This window comes from Oncorhynchus keta, chromosome 28, assembly GCF_023373465.1.
Source record: "Oncorhynchus keta strain PuntledgeMale-10-30-2019 chromosome 28, Oket_V2, whole genome shotgun sequence".
NCBI classification, from domain to species: Eukaryota; Metazoa; Chordata; class Actinopteri; order Salmoniformes; family Salmonidae; genus Oncorhynchus; species Oncorhynchus keta.
The window spans coordinates 41,253,304-41,276,006 of record NC_068448.1 but is presented as its reverse complement, the minus strand read 5'-3'; the positions used below and the strand labels follow the sequence as shown (position 1 = coordinate 41,276,006).

The window sequence follows — 22,703 nt, the reverse complement described above, 5'->3', positions numbered from 1 at the left end:
GACGGTGCAGTTAGATTAACAAGAATTTAAGCTTTCAACTGATATAAGACACTTGTATGTAAATGTTTAATATCCATAATATTTATGATTATTTATTTGAATTGCGCGCCCTCCAGCTTCACTGGAAGTTGTCCCGCTAGCGGGACGCTTAGCCCTAAGAAGATTTATCGTAGTTCAAAAGGCACATAATAAATAGACAACAAATGTTTCCAATACAAACTTGGTGCATATGGGACATTTGGGTCTCTTTTCCTACAATAATGCTGTTAGACACACTGGCTTTATGTCTGTAAAGAAATCAGTGTCTTCAGACTCTGAGCAATATTATGACTGGCATGCATTCCTTTACCTGTTTTTCTTACGGTAAACATATTTGTTCCAGCTATTTATAATAAATGAATGAGGAACTTGTGTACTGAGACATGACGTCGTAGCCTCATCCTCTGTTATGTAGAGATATGAGTGAGATGGCTCTGGACTCCAGTTCAGCATAAGGAAGTGTTAAGGTTAGTGCTTCGGGGACTCTTTTTATTGTTTGATAAATGGGTGTGGTCAGAGGTGCCGTGTCAAACATGGGCTTCCAGGTCGGTGGTCCCCTGCCCCCTCCCTCAGAGCCTGGGACTAACCCCCTTGTCCGACGCTGCCTACCTGTGTTCTACACCTGGAGAGTTCCCTACAGGACCCTGAGGGCCCCGGGGCCTATGGTCAACCCTTTATGTCGGGCAGGATGACCCCTGCACTCCCCTGCACTCCATCACTCTCCTTCTTGGTCAAATAGCCCTTACAGAGCCTGGAAGTGTGTTTTGGGTCATTGTCCTGTTAAAAAACAAATTATAGTCCCACTAAGCGCAAACCAGCTGGGAGCGGCCACAGGCTCGAGTGGTCACGATGGGGCAGATAAAAATTCCAAATAGTATCCGTAAAGTTCGTAGAAACATGTCAAACGTTTTTTGTAATCAATCCTCAGGTTGTTTTTACAATAAATAATCGATAATATTTAAACCGGACCTTAGCTTTTTCAATAGGAGTGAGAGAGAAAATGTCTGCTCCAAGCTGCTCATGCATGCAAAACTCTGCTGGCACCCAGCCATCCAATGACGCGATGTGATCTTTCTCGCTCATTTTTCAGAATAAAAGCCTGAAACTATGTCTAAAGACTGTTCACACCATGTGGAAGCCATAGGAAAAGGAATTTGGTTGATATCCCTTTAAATGGAGGGAAGGCATGCAATGGAAAAGAGAGGTTTCAGGAAAAACTGCACTTCCTGGTTGGATATTCCTCAGGTTTTCGCCTGCAATATCAGTTCTGTTATACTCACAGACAATATTTTGACAGTTTGGAAACTTTAGAGTGTTTTCTATCCTAATCTGACAATTATATGCATATTCTAGATTCTAGGCCTAAGAAATAGGCAGTTTCATTTGGGTATGTTTTTCCTCCAAACATCAAAATACTGCCCCCTACACTCAAGAGGTTAAGTACTGCAGTGCATCTCCTCCTCATGGACTGCATTAGATTTGCCTGTGAGATGTTACCCCACTCTTCCACCAAGACACCTGCAAGTTCCCGGACATTTCTGGGGGGAATGGACCTAGCCCTCACCCTCTGATCAAACAGGTCCCAGACATGCTCAATGGGATTGAGATCTGGGCTCTTCGCTGGCCATGGCAGAACACTGACAGGAAATCACGCACAGAACGAGCAGTATGGCTGGTGGCAATGTCATGCTGGAGGGTCATGTCAGGATGAGCCTGCAGGAAGGGTACCACATGAGGGAGGAGGATGTCTTCCCTGTAACAACAAGCTTAGTCCGATGACGCTGTGACACACTGCAACAGACCATGTCAGACCCTCCACCTCCAAATCGATCCTGCTCCAGAGTACAGGCCTCTGTCTAACACTCATTCCTTCGACGATAAACACGAATCTGACCATCACCCCTGGTGAGACAAAACCGCTTACAAGCCCTCAGTCCAGCCACTCTCAGCTTATTGTGGACAGTCTGAGCACTATTGGAGGGATTGTGCATTCCTGGTGTAACTCGGGCAGTTGTTGTTGCCATCCTGTATCTGTCCCGCAGGTGTGATGTTCAGATGTACCGATCCTGTGCAGGTGTTGTTACACATGGTCTGCCACTGCAAGGACGAGCTTTTCGTATTGATTGTGTTTTAAAGTAATGATGGACTGTTGTTTCTCGTTGCTTATTTGAGCTGTTCTTGCCATAATATGGACTTGATATTTTATTAAATAGGGCTATCTTCTGTATACCACCCCAACCTTGTCATAACACAACTGATTGGCTCAAACGTATTAAGAAGGAAAGCGATTACACAAATTAACAAGGCAATTGAAATGCATTCCAGGTGACTACCTCCTGAAGATGGTTGAGATAAAAAAATATATATTTTACCAGGCAAGTCAGTTAAGAACTAATTCTTATTTTACAATGACGGCCTACCTCGGCCAACCCCTCTCCTAACCCATACGATGCTCAGCCAATTGTGCAAAGCCCTATGGGATTCCCGATCACGGCTAGTTGTGATACAGCCCGGAATCAAACCAGGGTCTGTAGTGACACCTCTAGCACTGAGATGCAGTGCCGTAGACCGCTCGAACCACTCGGGAGCCCAAATGCCAAGAGTGTGCAAAGCTGTCATCATTGTAAAGGATGGCTACTTTGAAGAATTTCAAATATAAAATATTTTCTGTTTTGACCTTTTTTTGGTCTCTTCCATATGTGTTATTTCATAGTTCTGATGTCTTCACTATTATTCTAAAATGTAGAAATAGTAAAAATAAAGAAAAACCCTGGAATGAGTAGGTGTCCAAACTTTGACTGGTACTGTATATCATAATAATATCATTGTTTCAGTGTCAGCAACCGTTTACAGCATCCTGCACACTACTCCTGCCTCCCTGCTCACAAAGATACTACTGCCGAATGATTCTAGCACAGATTGTGGTACAGAAGGTGTTATAAGCCTGACTGAAAGTGGCAGACTGTCCTGGCCTTAAATAGCCTTACTGAAGAGCTCAGTGACTTTCATTGTGGCACCGTTATAGGATGCCATCTTTCCGGCAAGTCTGCCCTGTTAGAGCTGCCATGGTCAACTGTAAGTGCTGTCATTGTGATGTGGAAACAACGGCTCAGCCACAAAGGGGTAGACCACACAAGTTCACAGAACGAGTGCTGAAATGCGGAGCGTGTAAACATGTTCTGTCCTTGGTTGCAACACTCACTACTGAGTTCCAAACTGCCTCTGAAAGCAACCTCAGCACACGAACTGTTCGCCGGGAGCTTCATGAAATGGGTTTCCATGGCCCAGCAGCCACACACAAGCCTAAGATCACCATGCACAATGCCAAGTGTCCTCTGGAGTGGTGTAAAGCTCGCCACCATTGGACTCTGGAGCATTCTCTGGAGTGATGAATCGCGCTTCACCATCTGGCAGTACGACGGAGGAATCTGGGTTTGGTGGATGTCAGGAGAACGCTACCTGCCCCAATGTATAGTGCCAACTGTAAAGTTTGGTGGATGAGGAATAATGGGGAGGGCCCTTTCCTGTTTCAGCATGGCAATGCTCCAGTGTACAAAGTGAGATCCATACAGATATGGTTTGTCGAGATCAGTGCGGAAGAACTTGACTCTCCTTGACAGAGCCCTGACCTCAACCACATCGAACACCTTTGGGATAAATTGGAACGCCGACTGCGAGCCAGGCCTAATCGCCCAACATCAGTGATCGACCTCACTAATGCTCGTGTGGCTGAATGGAAGCAAGTTTCTGCAGCAATGTTCCAACACGTCGGTGATCACCCACAACCAGGTGCACTTAGTCGAGGTCTGGAAGGACGACTACAAGCAGATCTTCTTCCACAGGAACAAGAGGGTTGCCACCATAGCCAAAGAGGTTGGGAATTGGAATTGGAATGGGAATTGGGAGGTTGTGAAATGACATTGTAGTGCTAGGACAACAACCTATACCCTCAATGTCAGCAAAACAAAGGAGTTGATTGTTGATGTCAGGAAGCGGAGGAGGGAACATGCCCGATTCATGTCAATCGGACTGCAGTAGAGAAAGTCAGTTGTTTTAAGTTCCTCTGTGTCCACAACACTGATGACTTGACATGGACCAACAACAACACCACTCTTGTCAAGAGGGTGCAACACCACCTTAACGTCCTAAACCGGCTTAAGAAATTCCCACCCATCCAGGACATCTACTTGAAACGGTGCCTGGGGAAGTCCCGCAGCATCATCAAAAACCGCACACGCCCCAGCCACGAGCTGTTCACTCCTTTACCGTCGGAGCATGAGGTCTGACACCAACAAGCTCAAGGACAGTTTCTATCTACAAGCCATCAGACTGCAGAACACAAACTGGACCGACCACCTGCACTGATTGTCCACACCGTTGCACTCAATCACACACGTAAACATTCATGCTACACACACATCACAATTGCTGCTACCAGACTCTTATTTACTATTGTTAATACTGCACAATTTAAACACTTGCCCCCCAATTCAAATACATGTGTATATATTGTCCTATAAATTGTGCCTGCCTGTATACATGCCATTTAGCAGACACTTTTACACAAAGCGACTTATAGTAATGCATGCATATATTTTACGTATGGGTGGTCCCGGAAATCTAACCCACTACCGTTACAAGCACCATGCTCCATCAATTGAGCTAAGTATTATACTTATGCTAAAATGTCTATTCTACTCAGCCATTTACTTTATGTTTGTATTTGTATATTTTATTATTTCTTGTTGTTGCATTGTCAAGAAGGACCCTGCAAGTACGCAGTTTGCTGGACCGTATATATACCATATGTATCCTGTAAAAGCCACTAATAAAACTTGAAACTTGAATAGTGTTTCCTCACAAACCTTTTCACACATGACAATTGGGGGTCTAGGTTCTGTTCTCACACTGTTGCACATATCGCTCAGCTGATTAAAGTGTGGTATTGCACTGTTATCCTGCACTATTAGAAAGAAAGGTGCTATCTAGAACCTAAAAGGGTTCATTGGCTGTCCCCATAGGAAAACCCTTTCATTAACCTGTTTGGCTCCGTGCAGAACCATTTTGGTTCCAGGTAGAACTGTTTTGGGTTCCATGTAAAAAATCCTTTCCCCAGAGGATTCTACATGGAACCTAGAAGATTTCTCCTATGATGACAGCAAAAGAACCCGTTTGGAACGCTTTTTTCTAAGAGTGTGCATTATTGTTCACATAATGGACAAATTTGAGTGTTGGGCCAGTAACCGAAAGGTTTGAATACCTGAGTTGTCAAGGTGAAAAATCTGTTGCCGTGGTCCTTGAGCAAGGCACTTAAAGGGCAATTCTGCCTCTTTACAACCTCATCTTCAGCACCAAACCAGTGTCTACTTATGTGAAAACAGTACGTTTGTCACGCCTTGGTCTTAGTATTTTGTGTTAGAGGGCTATAGGAGAATGGAGTCGAAGAGAAAAACACGGAGGCGCAGAAAGAAACCCGAAAGTCAGCCCCAAAATGTATTGGGGGGGGGGCTTACAGGGAGTATGGCTGTGCCAGGTAGGAGACCTGCGCAAACTCCCTGTGCTTACCGGGGGGCTAGAGAGACCGGGCAGGCACTGTGTTATGCTATGGAGCACACTGTGCAGGTGCATAGCCCGGTGCGGTTCATACCAGCTCTTCGTATTGGCCGGGCTAGAGTGGGCATCGAGCCAGGTAAGGTTGGGCAGGCTCGGTGCTCAAGAGCTCCAGTGTGCCTGCACGGTCCGGTCTATCCAGAGCCACCTCCACACACCAGTCCGCCGGTGGCAGCTCCCCGCACCAGGCTTTCTGTGCTTTCTGTGTTCTCTATCCAGTTCCACCAGTGCCAGCACCACGCATCAGGCCTACAGTGCGCCTCGCCTCTCCAGCGCCGGAGTCTCCCGCCTGTTCAGCGCTTCCAGAGCCTTCCTCCTCTACAGCGCTGCTGGAGTCTCCGTCCTGTTCAGCGCAGCCAGCGTTTTCCTCCTCTCCTGCGCTGCCGGAGTCTCCCGCCTGTTCAGCGCTTCCAGAGCCTTCCTCCTCTACAGCGCTGCTGGAGTCTCCCGCCTGTTCAGCGCAGCCAGGGTTTTCCTCCTCTCCTGCGCTGCCGGAGTCTCCCGCCTGTTCAGCGCTTCCAGAGCCTTCCTCCTCTACAGCGCTGCCGGAGACTCCTGCCTGTTCGGAGCAGCCTGAGCTGCCAGACTGCATGGAGCAGCCAGAGCTGCCGGTCTGCATGGAGCAGCCAGAGCTGTCAGCCTGCATGGAGCAGCCTGAGCTGTCAGTCTGCATGGAGGAGCCTGAGCTGTCAGTCTGCATGGAGCAGCCAGAGCTGCCAGTCTGCATGGAGCAGCCAGAGCTGCCAGTCTGCATGGAGCAGCCAGAGCTGTCAGTCTGCATGGAGCAGCCAGAGCTGTCAGTCTGCATGGAGCAGCCAGAGCTGTCAGTCTGCATGGAGCAGCCTGAGCTGTCAATCTGCATGGAGCAGCCAGAGCTGTCAGTCTACATGGAGCAGCCAGAGCTGTCAGTCTGCATGGAGCAGCCAGAGCAGCTCGATCCGCCAGTCAGCCATGATCTTCCAGATCTGCCAGTCATCCAGATTCTTCCAGATCTGCCAGTCATCCAGATTCTTCCAGATCTGCCAGTCAACCAGACCTTTCCAGATCTGCCAGTCAACCAGACTCTTCCAGATCCGCCAGCCACTACCTGCCTGAGCTTCATCTCAGTACTGGGCTTCCTCTCAGTACTGGGCTTCCCTCAGTACTGGGCTTCCCCTCAGTCCCGAGCTTCCCCTCAGTCCCGAGCTTCCCCTCCCCTCAGTCCCGAGCTGCCTCAGTCCCGAGCTGCCTCATTCCCGAGCTGCCCCTCAGTCCCGAGCTGCCCCTCAGTCCCGAGCTGCCCCTCAGTCACGAGCTGCCCCTCAGTCCAGTGGGGTTCTGGGTGAGGACTACTAGGCCATGGTCGGTGGCGAGGGTGGACTATCCCAGGACGCAAGGGGAGGAACTAAGACATTAATGGAGTGGGGTCCACGTCCCGAGCCGGAGCCGCCACCATGGACAGACGCCCACCTGGACCCTCCCTATGGTTTTGAGGTGCGTCCGGGAGTCCGCACCTTAGGGGGGTTCTGTCACGCCTTGGTCTTAGTATTTTGTGTTTTCTTTAATTATTTGTTCAGGCCAGGGTGTGACATGGGTTTATTGTGTTGTTGTATTGTTTTTTTTTGTAGGCATTGGGATTGTGGCTGATTAGGGGTGTGTCTAGCATAGGCTTGGCTGCCTGAGGCGGTTCTCAATCAGAGTCAAGTGATTCTCGTTGTCTCTGATTGGGAACCATATTTAGGTAGCCTGGGTTTCACTGTGTATTTTTGTGGGTGATTGTTCCTGTCTCTGTGTTAGTTGACACCAGACATGCTGTATAGGTTTTCACGTTCCGTTTGTTGTTTTGTATTTATATAGTTATTTCATGTATCGTTGATTCTTCATTAAAGAACATGAGTAACCACCACGCTGCATTTTGTTCCACTTCTCCTTCAACAGACGAACGCCGTTACAGCGTTTCTATTATCTGTGGGTAAAAAGATAAGAAAAAAGGTCCTAAAAAAATGACATTACAGGGTAATCTTGAAAGCAAAAAAAAAAACGGGTTTCTTGCTCAACCCCCCAAAAAAAAAATCACTGTTAACTATATTTTTTCTAGGAATGTGCTATTTCACATATGTTGACACTCGTACTGTGCTGGAGATAATGAAAATGATGACGAAAAGTGGTGGAATTGGCCTTTAACCCTAATTTGACTATGGCTGACCCTGTAAAAAAAAACACACACATTTCACTGCAGCTATTCGGTGTACGCAACAAAAAAACAAAAATGACACAGCAATCTTTGCTTTATTTTTCTTCTTCCTGTTCGCTCAGAACAAATATGGTGACATCTCAGAAAGCCTCAAACTTAAAGAGAAGCTAAGCTGCAAAAATATCACATGGTACTTGCACATGGTCTATGCTCAATTTATTTCACTTTCATTAGAATGTGGATTGTCAGTTTTTAATTACTCATCTACTTTTTAAATCTATATTCTGCCAAAAAGCATTTTATCAGCTCAAGAACTCTGGCTCTAAGACTTGCCTGGGTGTTGGAGAAAAGAATAAGGGTGGGAAACCAGTTATCTTGCACATGCCACAACATGGGAGGAAACCAGGTACTTTAGTATAAATCATGTACAATATACAGAGCCGTGTGCAGGTTCCACATAATTGCCACAGTTTTTTCCTAACATAACATTTCTGCGTGTAGTATTTTGAGTACACATCCCACTAAGCTGTGTCTGCATGTGACCCCTGGGGCAGTGCATGTGACCCCTGGAACAGTGCTGGTTGTTACTGAACTCTCTCGCCTGTAGAAATGCGGTGGACCCTGCGCAAGTGTGGAATTTCACACCTGTACGTAACCATGACATTCTAAACGGTCAAGAAATATTTTATTAGGGTTAGTTTATTTCACAATGATAATAACAATGATAATAAATACATCTCTTTTTCACTGTTCTGGAAGTCTTATTGTGGGTCTTGTACATGGGTGTGTTCCATATACAGTATTTGGAGACCATTTTGGATGTAATTTTCTCCTCTCCAGGACAAAAGGACAAAACACTGATTGTTGTCTTATATTGCAGCACAAGAACATGAACTACTTTACAGTATATACATGCTGTTACGCACACCTTGGCTATATTAATGCTGCACTGTTTTTTAGGAGGCGAGTGCAGAACAGAGCATTGTGGTCACTTGCAGTGCACAATAGCCTTTTATTCTGCTCAACATTGTTCTAATTATGTTGTGTGTGTGTGTATATGGTGCTCTCTCCTGAAGAATCGCTCTTCTGGCAAATGCTTGACAGTAGACCGAGATAAAGTGGTGATGAATGGCTGTGACTCAGCCAGCTGAGCAATGGGATCCATGGAGGAAGGTGGACTTGGAAGGTGGACTCCCCATGATGCACTTTTTTTGATTACAACACATGAATTTATGAAATATGGCACACTGCCCAGTTTGAATGAATGTTTTGTATTATTTATTTATTAAAAGGAAGAAGTTGAAAATGTTGAGGCTTTTGAAGATCTTTTGTAGAGGTTCCCAATTAGAGGAACGTGTGATCGTTTCTTTTTTGGCACTAGTGCTTTACACACTCCGAAATACACATTTCAATTTGTGAGATTCTTTACAATTCACCATCCCAAACGACATTTGTTTTGCTTCAAGTTTTTGTGTCGCATATATTGTAGCTATCCTCGCTATTTGAGCTATGTTACAATTACTACCAAGTGTGTTAACACTATTTGCGCGATGCATAGGGTGCTTTATTTTTCCCCCACCAGCGACGCGGATTCGCTTCCCTGAACCGCCGTTCTCTACAATAGCATGAAGAATTAAACCAAGCATAAACATATACATCGTTCTAATAATCCCCTCTGAAATAAAGTATTTTCAGATAATGGACTAAGGACATCTTCCATACCAGATGATGACCCGTTGACCTTTAGTATTTAGCATTTGAAGTGTTTGCCTTTTGGTATCTCTTCCATGTTCGTTCATGCGGTTTAATACATGACTGTATTGATAATCCCAGTCAGTATTGGCCTCTAGTAGCCTACTACTACTGATCCACTTAATGTACATGTCAGTGTGCTAGTTCTTCACTTTGATTGGTGTATTATTCTCTGAAGAGTGCACACTAGAACTCCACCCCATCCATTTTTTTTGTTGTCTTTGGGAATGTGTGGTCACTGAAGCCATCGGTAATGGGAAGTGCATCGAGCGCTGGTGAGTTTCTCTTTAAACCAATAAAATCACTGAATTCCGTTGTGTCATTTTAACAGGGAAGAAGGAAACTGCGATCGAGATGCACTGCAAGTAGCCTGGTGATTTACAGAAGTGTCGGTTGGGGTTTGCGCTGTAATCGCCGCATTCTCAGTTAAAGTGAATCGTTTGAATTGGAAATGGCTGGAAGTAAGTGTTGTTTATAAAATAAAATAAAAAGGTATTGCTCTGCCTACTAACGAACACATTGACAGCTAGCCGCGCGGCAACGGGTCATTTTGCTGCTGACTGCATGCTTGTCATTCTGTCAAAACAGCCACGAATATGATGCTGGGATGTTTTAGCTAACGTCTGTTTGGTGTTTTGTTGTGAAAGAAACTCGTGTCATTTCATAGTTAGTTACTTTGGTGGGTAACCTTGGTCCACATCTTTTGTACAGAGCGTGACTAGTTTGCTAGCTAGCTAACCTAACGTCTCCGTGTACAGGTGCAAATTCGTCAAAGTTAGCTAGCTTGGCTAGCTAAATGTACCCCGTGTTATTTGTGGTCACAGCACGGCTAGATGGGTTGAGCCCTTTTAAATACGGGATTGGGTGGAGGATTTTGCTAATAACATTAGAGTGGGTGGTGTGTTGTGACTATTTGTGTTTGCAAAGTGGAGAATGCTTATCCCGAGAGAGGTGCACATTCTGTAAACTAGCTAGCTAGCTAATATTTCATTGACCGTTTAATTATCTCTCCCTGCTCTTGTTGTGGGTCCTCTCTCTCCCTGACCCAAGAGAGACCCGCCGGTGGTGCCATTGCACAACAAGGACCTGGTATGATTATGATTACTAGCGCTTACAGAAATAGTGATGTAACTGTGTCGTCTTGCATGTAGATTGTGTGTATTTCTAAGTGGACTTATTTAATCTATTCCACTTTCATATTATGTGACAAAACATCGATGTATAGCAATGTATCTTGATTTAGAAGAGGTATACAAGGACTTGAGTCTTTAAGATAAGAGTATTACTATTTTTGAAGGTGGCACACGTCTCGATTTCGTACCAGCCATATGAGAAAAGGTTGGCCTAAAATGGTGTAATATCTTTACCATATGATTTGTGTTTATGGTGGTTTTATAGACTCTATAAAGGCTGTGTTTTTAAGTGTCCTTTTCAAGTAAAGTGGCATTTGTCAAAAATATTTAGGGCTAAAACTGTTATCCTGAAAAGAAAACGACAAGTGCTTCCTGAAAGTAGATCTACATTTTCCAAATATCCATTCCTCTATGTCCAATATTACTGCCTATAGCACACACGGAGGTACAACTAAGAATGTTACAATCTATTGTTCTTTCACATTGGTGCCACCCTCCTCTATTTATCCCAAGGCGGTTTTGCTGAATGTCTAGAAAGTTCATTGTTTGAAAGCAGTGTTTAACTTGTTTTGTGTTTGGAAAGTGGTTGTGTCTGTCTGTACTCCATTGGTATGAATCATGGTCAGTCAGTGCCCAGAGCAGTGCTCTAGTCTATTTGCGTAATGTTATGATATTCAACAAATAGTTTTTACTTGAAGTCACGCCTTCAATAAGCCTACGCTATTAAACTAGATCACAGTGTACTGTATTGTTCTTGTGTGAACGTGTGTGTGTGTGTTCCTCCTACAGGTGTTCTCATAAATGTTAGGCCAATCAATCCTGTTCTCGATAATAACTTGTCTTTTGACATTTACCTTTGCCTAGGAAAAATGAGCTCCATTCCCCTCTCTCGGTCCGAGGTGTTTGGAGAGCTGCGGAAGGAGCTGCATGAGGATGAGGAGTTCCGTCAGTCCGACGCTCACATCTTCATCATCATGGGAGCATCGGTGAGGGGGGATTCTTTGATAATTTGATCAATGACCCTGCATGGTTTGGACCTTCAAATCACTGTCAAAAAGGATTTGTATCGTTACAAAAAGTGTGTGTGTGTGTGTGTGTGTGTGTGTGTGTGTGTGTGTGTGTGTGTGTGTGTGTGTGTGTGTGTGTGTGTGTGTGTGTGTGTGTGTGTGTGTGTGTGTGTTGGATGCTTACTGGAGAGAGTGACTAACCAGATACGTGAATCCGATTGTGAACATCTAACCTTTTTGTGGACATTTATGAAATGCTCGGAAAAATGTATGAGGGATTATGAAATGAAACCTGTAATGCATTCTTTAGCTAGGTTTCCATTATATTGGCGACAGATTTTAATGGGAATATTCTCAAATCTGCATAAAAACAATATGCGTATTTTCCATAATGTTGTTTCCATAAAATGTACTTTTTGCATATAAAAGGCTGTGCGAGATGACGACGTGCACATAAAATGAATTTAGCGGTTAAATTCCCATGTACCAAATAAATAAAGTTAGAGGTTTCCAATGCATTTTCAACTCTACTGATGGTTTTCTCACCAAATTGTTTTTTGTCACTGTATATAGAGAATGTGCCGACTCTGATATTTGCACATGCGCTCTAGCCAACAGTGCTATCTGCACTCTGTTGGCTGGAGTACATGTATAGCCTACATGATGAGGTTATTATGGACAGCCGAGCATCGATTATCAGATGACAGCCGAGCATCGATTATCAGAATAAGATCCTCGATATTTATTGAAAAGGAGCATCAAGCTCATCACCTTGCACTTTCACCACCCTGTGAAGTTCATCACTTATTTCATCAGTAGCCTAATAAACTGCATGCTTTCCTGATGAGTTGTAGTGGGAGGACCACACAACATGTCATCGCGGGACTCCAAGCTTACTTCCATATGATGGTTGTTATATCAATGTTTGTGTGTAAAAGTGTTTCCACCAACAATTCTCGCAATATTAATTTGACCGACACAGAAATATTCCACCTTGTGTAGCGTGTTGTTTTGTCGACATTTGGAAAGTTTACCGAAAAATTTTCTCTTACCATCAGGCTTGTCATTATTTTTAATTAAAAAATAATAATTATCCGACATGTACTTTACTCGCATAAAAAGGTTGGTTAATGAGGAAGGCCAGATTAATCCAGTGCCTTAGATTTGCCAAACTATTTACTAAATGTAGGCTACCAAACTGCAGAATCTGTTATAACTATTTTATAAACACTTTATACTAGATTTTAGGTGGACATAGAAGGAAACACATTTTGTGAGAAAGTGTGTGTTGAAAATTTAAAACGGAAAAGATGTTGCACATGACTGTTTTGGGGAAATGTCTAAATTTCATTGAGACACATAACAGCGCTTGTGTAACTAAGCAACCCCAGAATCACTTGAGCTTTCTGTAGTCTGGCCTTGATACAGAGAACATATCAAGGTTCCTGATTGTTGGTTATGGTTTGGACACAGGCTGTTTGTTAGCCAATCATGGTCAGCTCAGACTAATTGTTAGGCAATCATTTGGTCACGGACAGTTTGTTCGCCAATCATGGTGTAAGAACGGATCTTTTGTTGACCAATTGTTTTGAGAGCTCAGCATAATGACCAAGATAAACTCGCTCTAAATGACTGGTTAACGAACCAGAATTTCATATTTCCCACAGCCTATAATAATTTATTCTCCTTTCAATACCTACTAAGATTATCAATCCAGTGACTAAGTCCAGTCACTCCGAAGTTGCATTTTCTTATACTATTTCCTTCTCTAGGAATGACACCCTCTCTAGGCCTACACAGTTTATTTCCTGTTTCCTTGTTCTCTGCTGACTTGTAAGATGTGCCTAGTTGCTGATAAAGTGTGGGAGAGTAGTTCTGATTTTTAATTATTCCGCCCACTTCTCTTCCATTTACTTTCTCCTGCTCTATTTACTTTTGTTTGAAAGGAGTGGAACGAGGGCTGAATAGTGCAGTGTCACTGTCTGTCAGCAGTTTCCTGTCATAGCAATAGAGGCAAGTCTGGAATCAGGATGGGGGAAGGGTAATGGTAAGGCAGAGCAGTGGTTTTTAGGAACAGTGATTGTACTACAAAAGGCTATGCATAGGCTACTGTAAAATATGCTTTGTTTCCAATGCTGCAGTCTGTCCTTGTCACTCCACAAGCACAAACCAATCACCAGCTAAACCAATCACCAGCTAAACCAATCACCAGCTGGTGTTGCACGTGCACACCACCTCACTCAACATGGCCTCATTGCAGTTGCTGTGCCAATGAAAGGGTTCAGTAAATATTGCACGCTTTACCTTGGTACAGGCTTGCTGGATGGTACTTTGCCTAATGATGTAAGATTGTAGGCCAAATATTCATCTGTTGATACATGGCACAGGAACATGGTCACATTTCCAATTATTGAAGGTAATCTCTATGTTCACTTCACTGAAGCAATGAAAACAGCCTAGTTTCTCTCACCATGACTATCTAATAAGGCTTATGTTTCATCTCGTGACTCCACGTTTACTTTGATATGATGGTTATTATATCAATATTTGTGCATAAACGCGCTTCCACAACCATTTGTTGTATCATTAACACAGAAAGATCCCACCATGTCGAACAATATCTGTCGACATTTATAAAATTGTACGGAAACGTCCTGTTTTCATCACAGCTGTGGTGATAATCTTTTATATGGTATGACTTAACTTGCATAAAAACTGTGGATGGAAATGTGGTAATTGAGATGGTGTGTGTGTGTGTGTGAGTCTCCTTTTGTGAAAGGGAGAGAGAGGAATATAGTGGGATCGGTGTTCATGCCTCATCATGAATGGAACAGTGAAGAGAGATGTTTGCTGAGTCACCCTACATTTGCATTTTTCTCTCAGCTGAGGCGGGACAGTAGGCCAGCATTTCATAGCACATCAGTTTAAAGGTGTAACTCAATGTGTCATTTTAAAGGCACACTAAGCAAATTATTCAGCAAACTAACACACCTCACTGGAATAGGAGACAGATAAGCTCACAAAGAACAGTTAATAAGGCCATTCGGATGAATGATTTATTTTCGAAGCATTTCCTCAAGTGACAAACATCAGATAACCCAGCATTCGCTGGAAAACATTACTGAGGGACCTGTGGAATAGTGGTGCTGAAACTAGCGAGGAATGCTTTGTTAGAATTATTATTTTAATTTTTTTTGTGTTCCTCAGTTATTGTTCCTGTATTGATGTTTAACAGTGTAGCTCTGTCATCTATAGATTTATTTATTTATTATTCTCTGTGGTGATAGGTAATCTCTCATTTATTCCATACCAGCTTTCGTAAGGGTTATTGCCTTCAGAATATTCTTTGGCTTTGTACTCTGCCAGTTTTCCTCAGGCTGTGTCACTGCTGCTGCCACTCTGTAGTAAGCAGTGCTCCCAGTTGGATTACTGCTATTGACGTAAATCCTAAATAGGCCACTACAGCCTACTAGTAACTGTCCAAACTGCAACCAGCAGTAGTATCAAGTAAGGAACCCTTTTATTTATTGCCTTGTTTACTGTACTAGTAATCGCCACACTGACAGACCTTGAATGAACTGTCTTGTAGTGCCACTAGGCTATATAGGCCAGGGGCCTCTGTTTCAACTAATATTTTAGTGGTGACTAATCTCTGTTTTACAATGCTCTTTAGGGGGATCTAGCCAAAAAGAAAATCTACCCAACTCTATGGTGAGTATGTGTAGCCCAGGGCAGTTGTGAGGTGTCACGTAATAAGACTAATTATGAGCCTTTCTCTATCCCCCCCCCCCCACTCAGGTGGTTGTTTAGAGATGGGCTCCTTCCTGAACAGACTCACTTTGTGGGCTTTGCCCGCTCTGACCTCACAGTGGATGCCATCAAAACTGCCTGTATGCCCTATCTGAAGGTAAGACTTTCCCATTAACACACCATCTAGCATTACACAAGGACCCACAGTTAATGCATTTGTGTTTGTGCATGTGCTAAACACCAATGACATCATTCCTATCTCTCTGTGGTCCCAGGTGGCAGACTCTGAGGCTGAGCGGTTGTCTGTGTTCTTCAGCCGTAACTCTTATGTCAGTGGGAAGTACGCGGATGAGAGTGCCTTCTCCAACCTCCACACCCACCTGCTGTCCCTGCCCGGGGGTGGTGAGGCCAACCGCCTCTTCTACCTGGCCCTGCCGCCCAGCATCTACCACGATGTCACCAAGAACATTAAGCACCACTGCATGAGCACCAAGTCAGTGAGCCTGTTCTGTCTACTGTAGTTCTGACGGTCTGTCTCGGACTCCCTCTCCTCTGAATCCTTCTCTATTGGTAGGGACTGGGACAGGCCTTGTCATATTTAATCCACTTGTTGTATATGTAATTGGTATTGTCTGCGAAAGGTTGGTCATGAGATGAAAGTTCCTCTCTTCTGCTGTTAAATAACCAAAACAAGCTGAACTCCCCTCCCTATCTGTGTGTGTTTAGTAGGGGCTGGAACAGGGTGATTGTGGAGAAGCCGTTTGGTCGTGACCTGCAGAGCTCTGAGGAGCTGTCCACCCACCTCTCCTCCCTGTTTACTGAGGATCAGATCTACCGCATAGACCACTACCTGGGCAAGGAGATGGTGCAGAACCTCATGGTCCTCAGGTACAGAGTTGAGAGAACATGAATAAACCTTGTCACAGACAGCTGTGTCTCTCAGCTATGTCCATGTCAATAAGTCTGAGGTTAAACGGTGGTAAATGTTCCAGGTTTGGGAACCGGATCTTTGGGCCAATCTGGAACAGGGACAGCATAGCGTGTGTGGTCCTCACCTTCAAAGAACCCTTCGGCACCCAGGGCCGAGGCGGCTACTTTGATGACTTTGGCATTATCCGGTAGGGGGAATTGCCTTAGTGCTTAATGAAATCAAAACCTCAATGAAGGCATTTATTCTTGCCATCTTCTACTAGTCCGTCTAACTTCTCACCACCAATTCCGTATTTTCTTTAGTGATGTCATGCAGAACCACTTGCTCCAGATGCTCTCTCTGGTTGCCATGGAGAAGCCGGCCTCCACCAGCTCTGATGATGTCAGGGATGAAAAGGTACAGTAACATGGGCACAACCTGGTTAAAGCCCAAAACACGTCTCTACTTGACTTTACCATTGGCTCCTCTAGAAAACTACTGATATCATCTTTATAAGTTAAAAAAACAAACAACGGAATCAACAATTGGTCTTCAAACCTATCACTTCATACTTACTCTCCCTGACCACTGTCTCCCCCTGCAGGTGAAGGTGCTGAAGTGCATCGCCCCCATTACCATGTCAGATGTGGTGTTGGGACAGTACGTGGGCGACCCAGAGGGAGAAGGGGACGCCAAACTGGGTTACCTTGATGACCCCACTGTCCCCAAAGGCTCCACCCAGGCCACCTTTGCCACAGCTGTGCTCTACGTGCACAACGAGCGCTGGGATGGTGAGAACCTCTGCTTTCTCTCTCCATCGCATGGTGTTGCTTGTTGTGCTTTCGCTGTCTGGTCAAACCAGCTCACTACTCAGTGATAACTCTAAAAGGCCCAGTGCAGTGAAAAACGGGATTATATGTTTTTGTTTTATCTGTACTGTACCAGTCAAAAGTTTGGACACACCTATTCATTCAAAGGTTTTTCTTTATTTTTCACTATTTTCGACACTTTGGAATAAGTACTGTAAGTATTGGTACTGTATTTCCACACGGAGGTTCAAATAAAATTATGAAAGTTATGATAATGCCCTTAGTATAAGAGCTATTTGAGAAGACAGCCAGAGATTTCTGAGATTTTTGGTGGGAGGTAGTTTTGCCCTTCCATGGTCGCATCACCATGTGGTAAATGAGTTAGACCAATAATAAAGAGTTCCAACCCTCTCTGCCAATAACACATTTTCAGTTTCCCCCTCTTTGCTCAAACCCCTCTGACAGTATTCACAAAATTCTTGCTTGAGAAATTGCTCTTTTCTAAGAAGCATTATTTTTTATTTTTGACCATTGTTTTCAATTAAAATCACAGTAATGTACTTAATTGTTACCCAGAAATGATTTGATAGAGATTAAAAACGGCTGCATTGGACATTTTTTAAATAACTATTTGTTCATCCAAAAGGTGTTCCCTTCATCCTGCGTTGCGGCAAAGCCCTGAATGAGCGGAAAGCAGAGGTCCGGTTGCAGTTCACCGACGTCCCGGGGGATATCTTTGGCGCGCAGTGTCGTAGGAATGAGCTGGTGGTGCGCGTGCAGCCCAACGAGGCCGTCTACGCCAAAATGATGAGCAAGAAACCAGGAGTGTACTTCCACCCCGAGGAGACGGAGCTAGACCTCACCTACAAGAGCAGATACAAGGTGAGATACTGAATGAACACACCCAATCATTCCTAGAAAAGGGACACCCACACACACTACCTCGCCACCCTCTCCAATTTTAGCAACCCTTATGCAGGCACAAATGTTATTTGCTCCATTTTCACTGTAATCTTCTCTCCTCAGGATGTGAAGTTGCCAGACGCCTACGAGCGTCTCATCCTGGACGTCTTCTGTGGCAGCCAGATGCACTTTGTCAGAAGGTCAGTCCGTCTCTCGGCAGTTCCCTCTGTTGCCATAATGTTTTGTGTTATGTAAATAAGACCATGGACATGCATTAGAGTTGGGCCGTATCCAGATTTCCCACCCTGTTTCTGTACCATATTATATTATTACTGGAAGTGCACACAAGGGGGGTGCACTCCCAGGTAGGGGTGTGCAGAGTACTCGGACAAAAGGAGTATCGTAGCAGATATGGCGAATTTTCAGAATACGATTATGACAAGTATTTAATATTTTTTTGTAATTATGTCAATTATCTCTTTTACTCAGACCGTGTGAAGCGCTGTGTGATCCGAACTATTGTCTAGGTCTGTCTTAAGAAAACGGCAGGGTATCGGTTGAGCCTGCTGCAAGCCCCCCCCCCCCACAAAATAAAATCGGTATTGAAAATCATACCATCGGCATTTTGAAATACCCCGGTATACAGTATATCGCCCAAGCCTAACATGCATTATTCTGTCCACTACATAGTGCCATAAGGTTGCTTCTCCCATTGGCTGCATTACTGTATGTGGTACTGTCCCTTACATTATATTTTCTCTTAGTGATGAGCTGAGGGAAGCCTGGAGGATCTTTACGCCTCTCCTTCATCAGATAGAGAATGAGAAGACTCCCCCCACACCCTACAAATATGGAAGGTAAGATTTACCAGTCACAGTTTAACAACTGACATCTCATGTCAATAGTCACATTAATTTGTCAGGGATATTGTTATTTTTGTGATGGATTTGTTCCTTTCCTTCCTAGCCGGGGTCCAACGGAAGCGGACGAGCTCTCAAAGAGGGTCGGTTTCCGTTACGAAGGAACATACAAATGGGTCAACCCCCACCGACTGTGAGAGAGGGAGAGGAAGAGGGATGGGTAGAGAAAGGAGGCAGGGTGGGGTAAATGAGTAGCGTTACGTTGCAATATGTTTGAATGTCTTCTTTGGGTCTGGTGGTTTCTACTATTGCTCTTTCCTTTCCAGACCTGTCACGGCAACCGCCAAGAAAGACTAGGAAATATGGAAAGGAAGCTATTTAATAGTATTGGAGCATAGCCTAGGTCTCAGGTACTACATTAATGCTCTGATGTCACTTGTATCTGTCAGGTCTTAACTAGGGAGGGAGGAGGTGCTTAACCACTGGGGAACAAGGGAAGAGCGAGTGAACACTAGCCCAATTCTGTTTCAGCTTTTACTTCTCATCATGGATTCAGAAGCTGTGGATGCGATCCTATTCTCTCCCCTTCACCCAGGAGTGAGCACTTACTTCCAACATACTCATCACACCAGTCCATCCCATAAGGGGGAGGGGGGGGTGTACAATTGCAAACCTCGGACTGGGAGAGTGGTAGAGAATAGGACTGATTCCATTGAATGGGTATAAGCATGGGCTGGAGAGGTTTCCACTTTCTTCAGTACACACTTCAGGCAGAGAAACAGAATTAGGCTACTCCTAGACAAAACATTCTACAGCTCTGTGATCAGCTAGTGATCATAGCTACCAAAAGTTAGACCTGGGTGTTTTTACATGGAGACTGAGAACAAAACATGGGTTAACCTGTTTTACTGGTGGGAATTACAATGAATGTCTACTATCCTCTGCTATTATCACCTGTATTAAAGGGGTACTTTGAGATTTTGGCAATGAGGCCAAAACTTGTGGATACCGTTATGTCTGTGTTCAGTATGAAGGAAGTTAGAGGTAGTTTCGTGAGACCCTGTTAACTACTGCAGTGTTCGCATGAATGACTGGCATGGCTTAATCTTTGAGACAAGCATATGCTACGAGCAGGATCAACCAGGTATCTGCTATTATGCTAGTAGATACCTATAGACTTTGTCATTGCGCTAACCCTAGTTAACATTTGCTTGCCCGACTACCTCTAACGTCCTTCATACTGGACACAAATGGTAGCCATGAGTCCATCTGACTCTGGGGAAGTAAATAAAGTGCCTCATTGTCAAAATCCCAAAGTATCCCTTTTACAGATTAAGTTTTTTTTTCTATGAATGTAATCTTTTTGTTTTTCTTATGCTATTTTGGACCAAGCAAAATCATGATTGCGTAATAATTGTTGCGTTGATGTGGGTTTAAAGCATGGTGGTTGAATGCAGGGTTCAATATTTTCTGCAGTCAGTTTCCTCTTCAATTTCTTACAAAGCAAAATTGTACAAGAACAAGGTTTTAGTGTGCTTAATTCCAAGAAAAGAGCTGTGACTTTCATTCCTTTTTGTTTACATTTTCAGGCCTATTAAGTTACTGATGTTTGTTTAGAAACAGTCTGTCACAGGGTCAACATATGATGCCATCGTACTTTATGACATACTTTATTGCTATAGACTGAACATTCATGTTATATTTCCAAACTTGCAATAAACCAGTAATTTCTCAATTGATACTGGTATTTTGTGTTAAGGGGTGTGTGTGTGTGTGTGTGTGTGTGTGTGTGTGTGTGTGTGTGCACACACAACCAGTCAAGTTTGGACACCTACTCATTCCAAGGTTTCTTTTCACTTTTCTACATTGTACAATAATAGTGAAGACATCAACTAAGAAATAACATATGGAATCATGTAGTTAACAAAAGTGTTAACAAATATTTTGAGATTCTTCCAACACTTTGATGACAACTTCGACAGTGCATGTCAGAGCAAAAACCAAGCCATGAGCTTGAAGGAATTGTCGAGGCAATTCCATAGAGCTCAAACAGAGGACTTTTGTCGAGGCACAGATCTGGGGAAGGGTACCAAAAAATGTCTGCAGCATTTGAAGGTTCAAGAACACAGTGGCATCCATCATTCTTAAATGGAAGAAGTTTGGAATCACCAAGACTGACAGCTGGCCACCTGGCCAAACTGAGCTATCAGGGGAAGGGCCTTGGTCAGGGAGGTGACCAAGAAATCGATGGTCACTCTGATAGAGCTCCAGAGTTCCTTTGTGGAGATGGGAGAACCTTCCAGAAGAACAACCATCTCTGCAACACTCCACTAATTAGGCCTTTATAGTAGAGTGGCCAGACAAAGCCACTCCTCAGTAAAAAGGCACATGACGGCCCGCTTGGAATTTGCTAAAAGGCACCTAAAGAACTCTCAGACCATGAGAAACGAGATTCTCTGCTCTGATGAAACCAATATTGAACTCTTTGGCTTGAAGGCCAAACGTCACATCTGGAGGAAACCTGGCACCATCCCTACAGTGAAGTATGGTGGTGGCGTTATCATGCTGTGGGGATTTTTTTCAGCGGCAAGGACTGGGAGACTAGTCAGGATCGAGGGAAAGATGAACAAAGCAAAGTATAGAGATCCTTGATAAACCTGCTCTAGAGCGCTCAGGACCTCCGACCGGGGTGAAGGTTCACCTTCCAACAGGACAACGGCCCTAAGCACACAGCCAAGACAACGCAGGAGCGGCATCGGAACAAGTCTCTGAGCCCGGACGTATACCCGATCGAACATCTCTGGAGACCTGAAAATAGCTGTGCAGTGACGCTCCCCATCCAACCCGACAGAGCTTGAGTGGATCTGCAGCAAAGAATGGGAGAAACTCCCAAAATACAGTTGTGGCCAGCTTGTAGCATCATACCCAAGAACACTCGAGGCTGTAATCACTGCCAAAAGTGCTTCAACGAAGTACTGAGTAAAGGGTCTGAATACTTATCTAAATGTAATCTTTCAGTTTTTATTTTTATAAATTAGCAAAAAAATCTAAACATGTTTTTGCTTTGTCATTATGGGGTATTGTGTGTACATTGAGGTAAAAAAAACAATGCACACACTGCAGCAGGGATTTTGGACCACTCCTCCATACATACCTTCAGGTTTCGGGGTTGTCGCTGGGCAATCCGGACGTTCAGCTCCCTCCAAAGATTTTCTATTGGGTTCAGGTCTGGAGACTGGGTAGGCCACTCCAGGACCTCGAGATGCTTCTTACGGAGCCACTCAGTTGCCCTGGCTGTGTGTTTCGGGTCGTTGTCATGCTGGAAGACCCAGCCACGACCCATCTTCAATGCTCTTACTGAGGGAAGGAGGTTGTTGGCCAAGATCTCGCGATACATGGCTCCATCCATCCTCCCCTCTACGGTGCAGTCGCCCTGTCCCCTTTGCAGAAAAGCATCCCCAAAGAATGGTGTTTCCACCTCCATGCTTCACGGTTGGGATGGTGTTCTTGGGGTTGTGCTCATCCTTCTTCTTCCTCCAAAAACAGCGAGTGGAGTTTAGACCAGAAAGCTCTTATTTTTGTCTCATCAGACCACATGACCTTCTCCCATTCCTCCTCTGGATCATCCAGATGGTCATTGGCAAACTTCAGACGGGCCTGGACATGCGCTGGCTTGAGCACGGCGACCTTGGTTGCGCTGCAGGATTTTAATCCATGACGGCGTAGTGTGTTACTAATTGTTTTCTTTGAGACTGTG

The 22,703-nt window shown here is 44.3% G+C and overlaps 1 protein-coding gene across 7 annotated transcripts; it reads left to right on the top strand.

Annotated features, from left to right (window-relative positions):
* Positions 1–9,710: 9,710 nt before the first annotated feature.
* On the top strand, positions 9,711–20,681 carry LOC118361363 (glucose-6-phosphate 1-dehydrogenase). 7 transcript variants are annotated; one of them, XM_052483083.1, is made up of 14 exons: positions 9,748–9,849; positions 10,625–10,663; positions 11,572–11,693; positions 15,388–15,425; positions 15,513–15,621; positions 15,740–15,957; positions 16,194–16,352; positions 16,457–16,582; positions 16,698–16,791; positions 16,979–17,165; positions 17,830–18,065; positions 18,210–18,286; positions 18,851–18,943; positions 19,053–20,681. In XM_052483083.1, the coding sequence occupies exons 1-14, from the start codon at positions 9,828–9,830 to the stop codon at positions 19,141–19,143; spliced, it is 1,611 nt and encodes a 536-aa protein (XP_052339043.1). In that variant the 5' UTR covers positions 9,748–9,827; the 3' UTR covers positions 19,144–20,681. The 7 variants fall into 7 exon arrangements, with proteins under 7 accessions (XP_035597129.2, XP_052339045.1, XP_052339043.1 ...); XM_052483082.1 differs by having other exon boundaries at positions 9,750–9,849; positions 16,191–16,352; XM_052483084.1 differs by lacking the exon at positions 9,748–9,849 and adding an exon at positions 9,876–10,035 and having other exon boundaries at positions 16,191–16,352.
* The last annotated feature ends 2,022 nt before the right edge of the window (positions 20,682–22,703 follow it).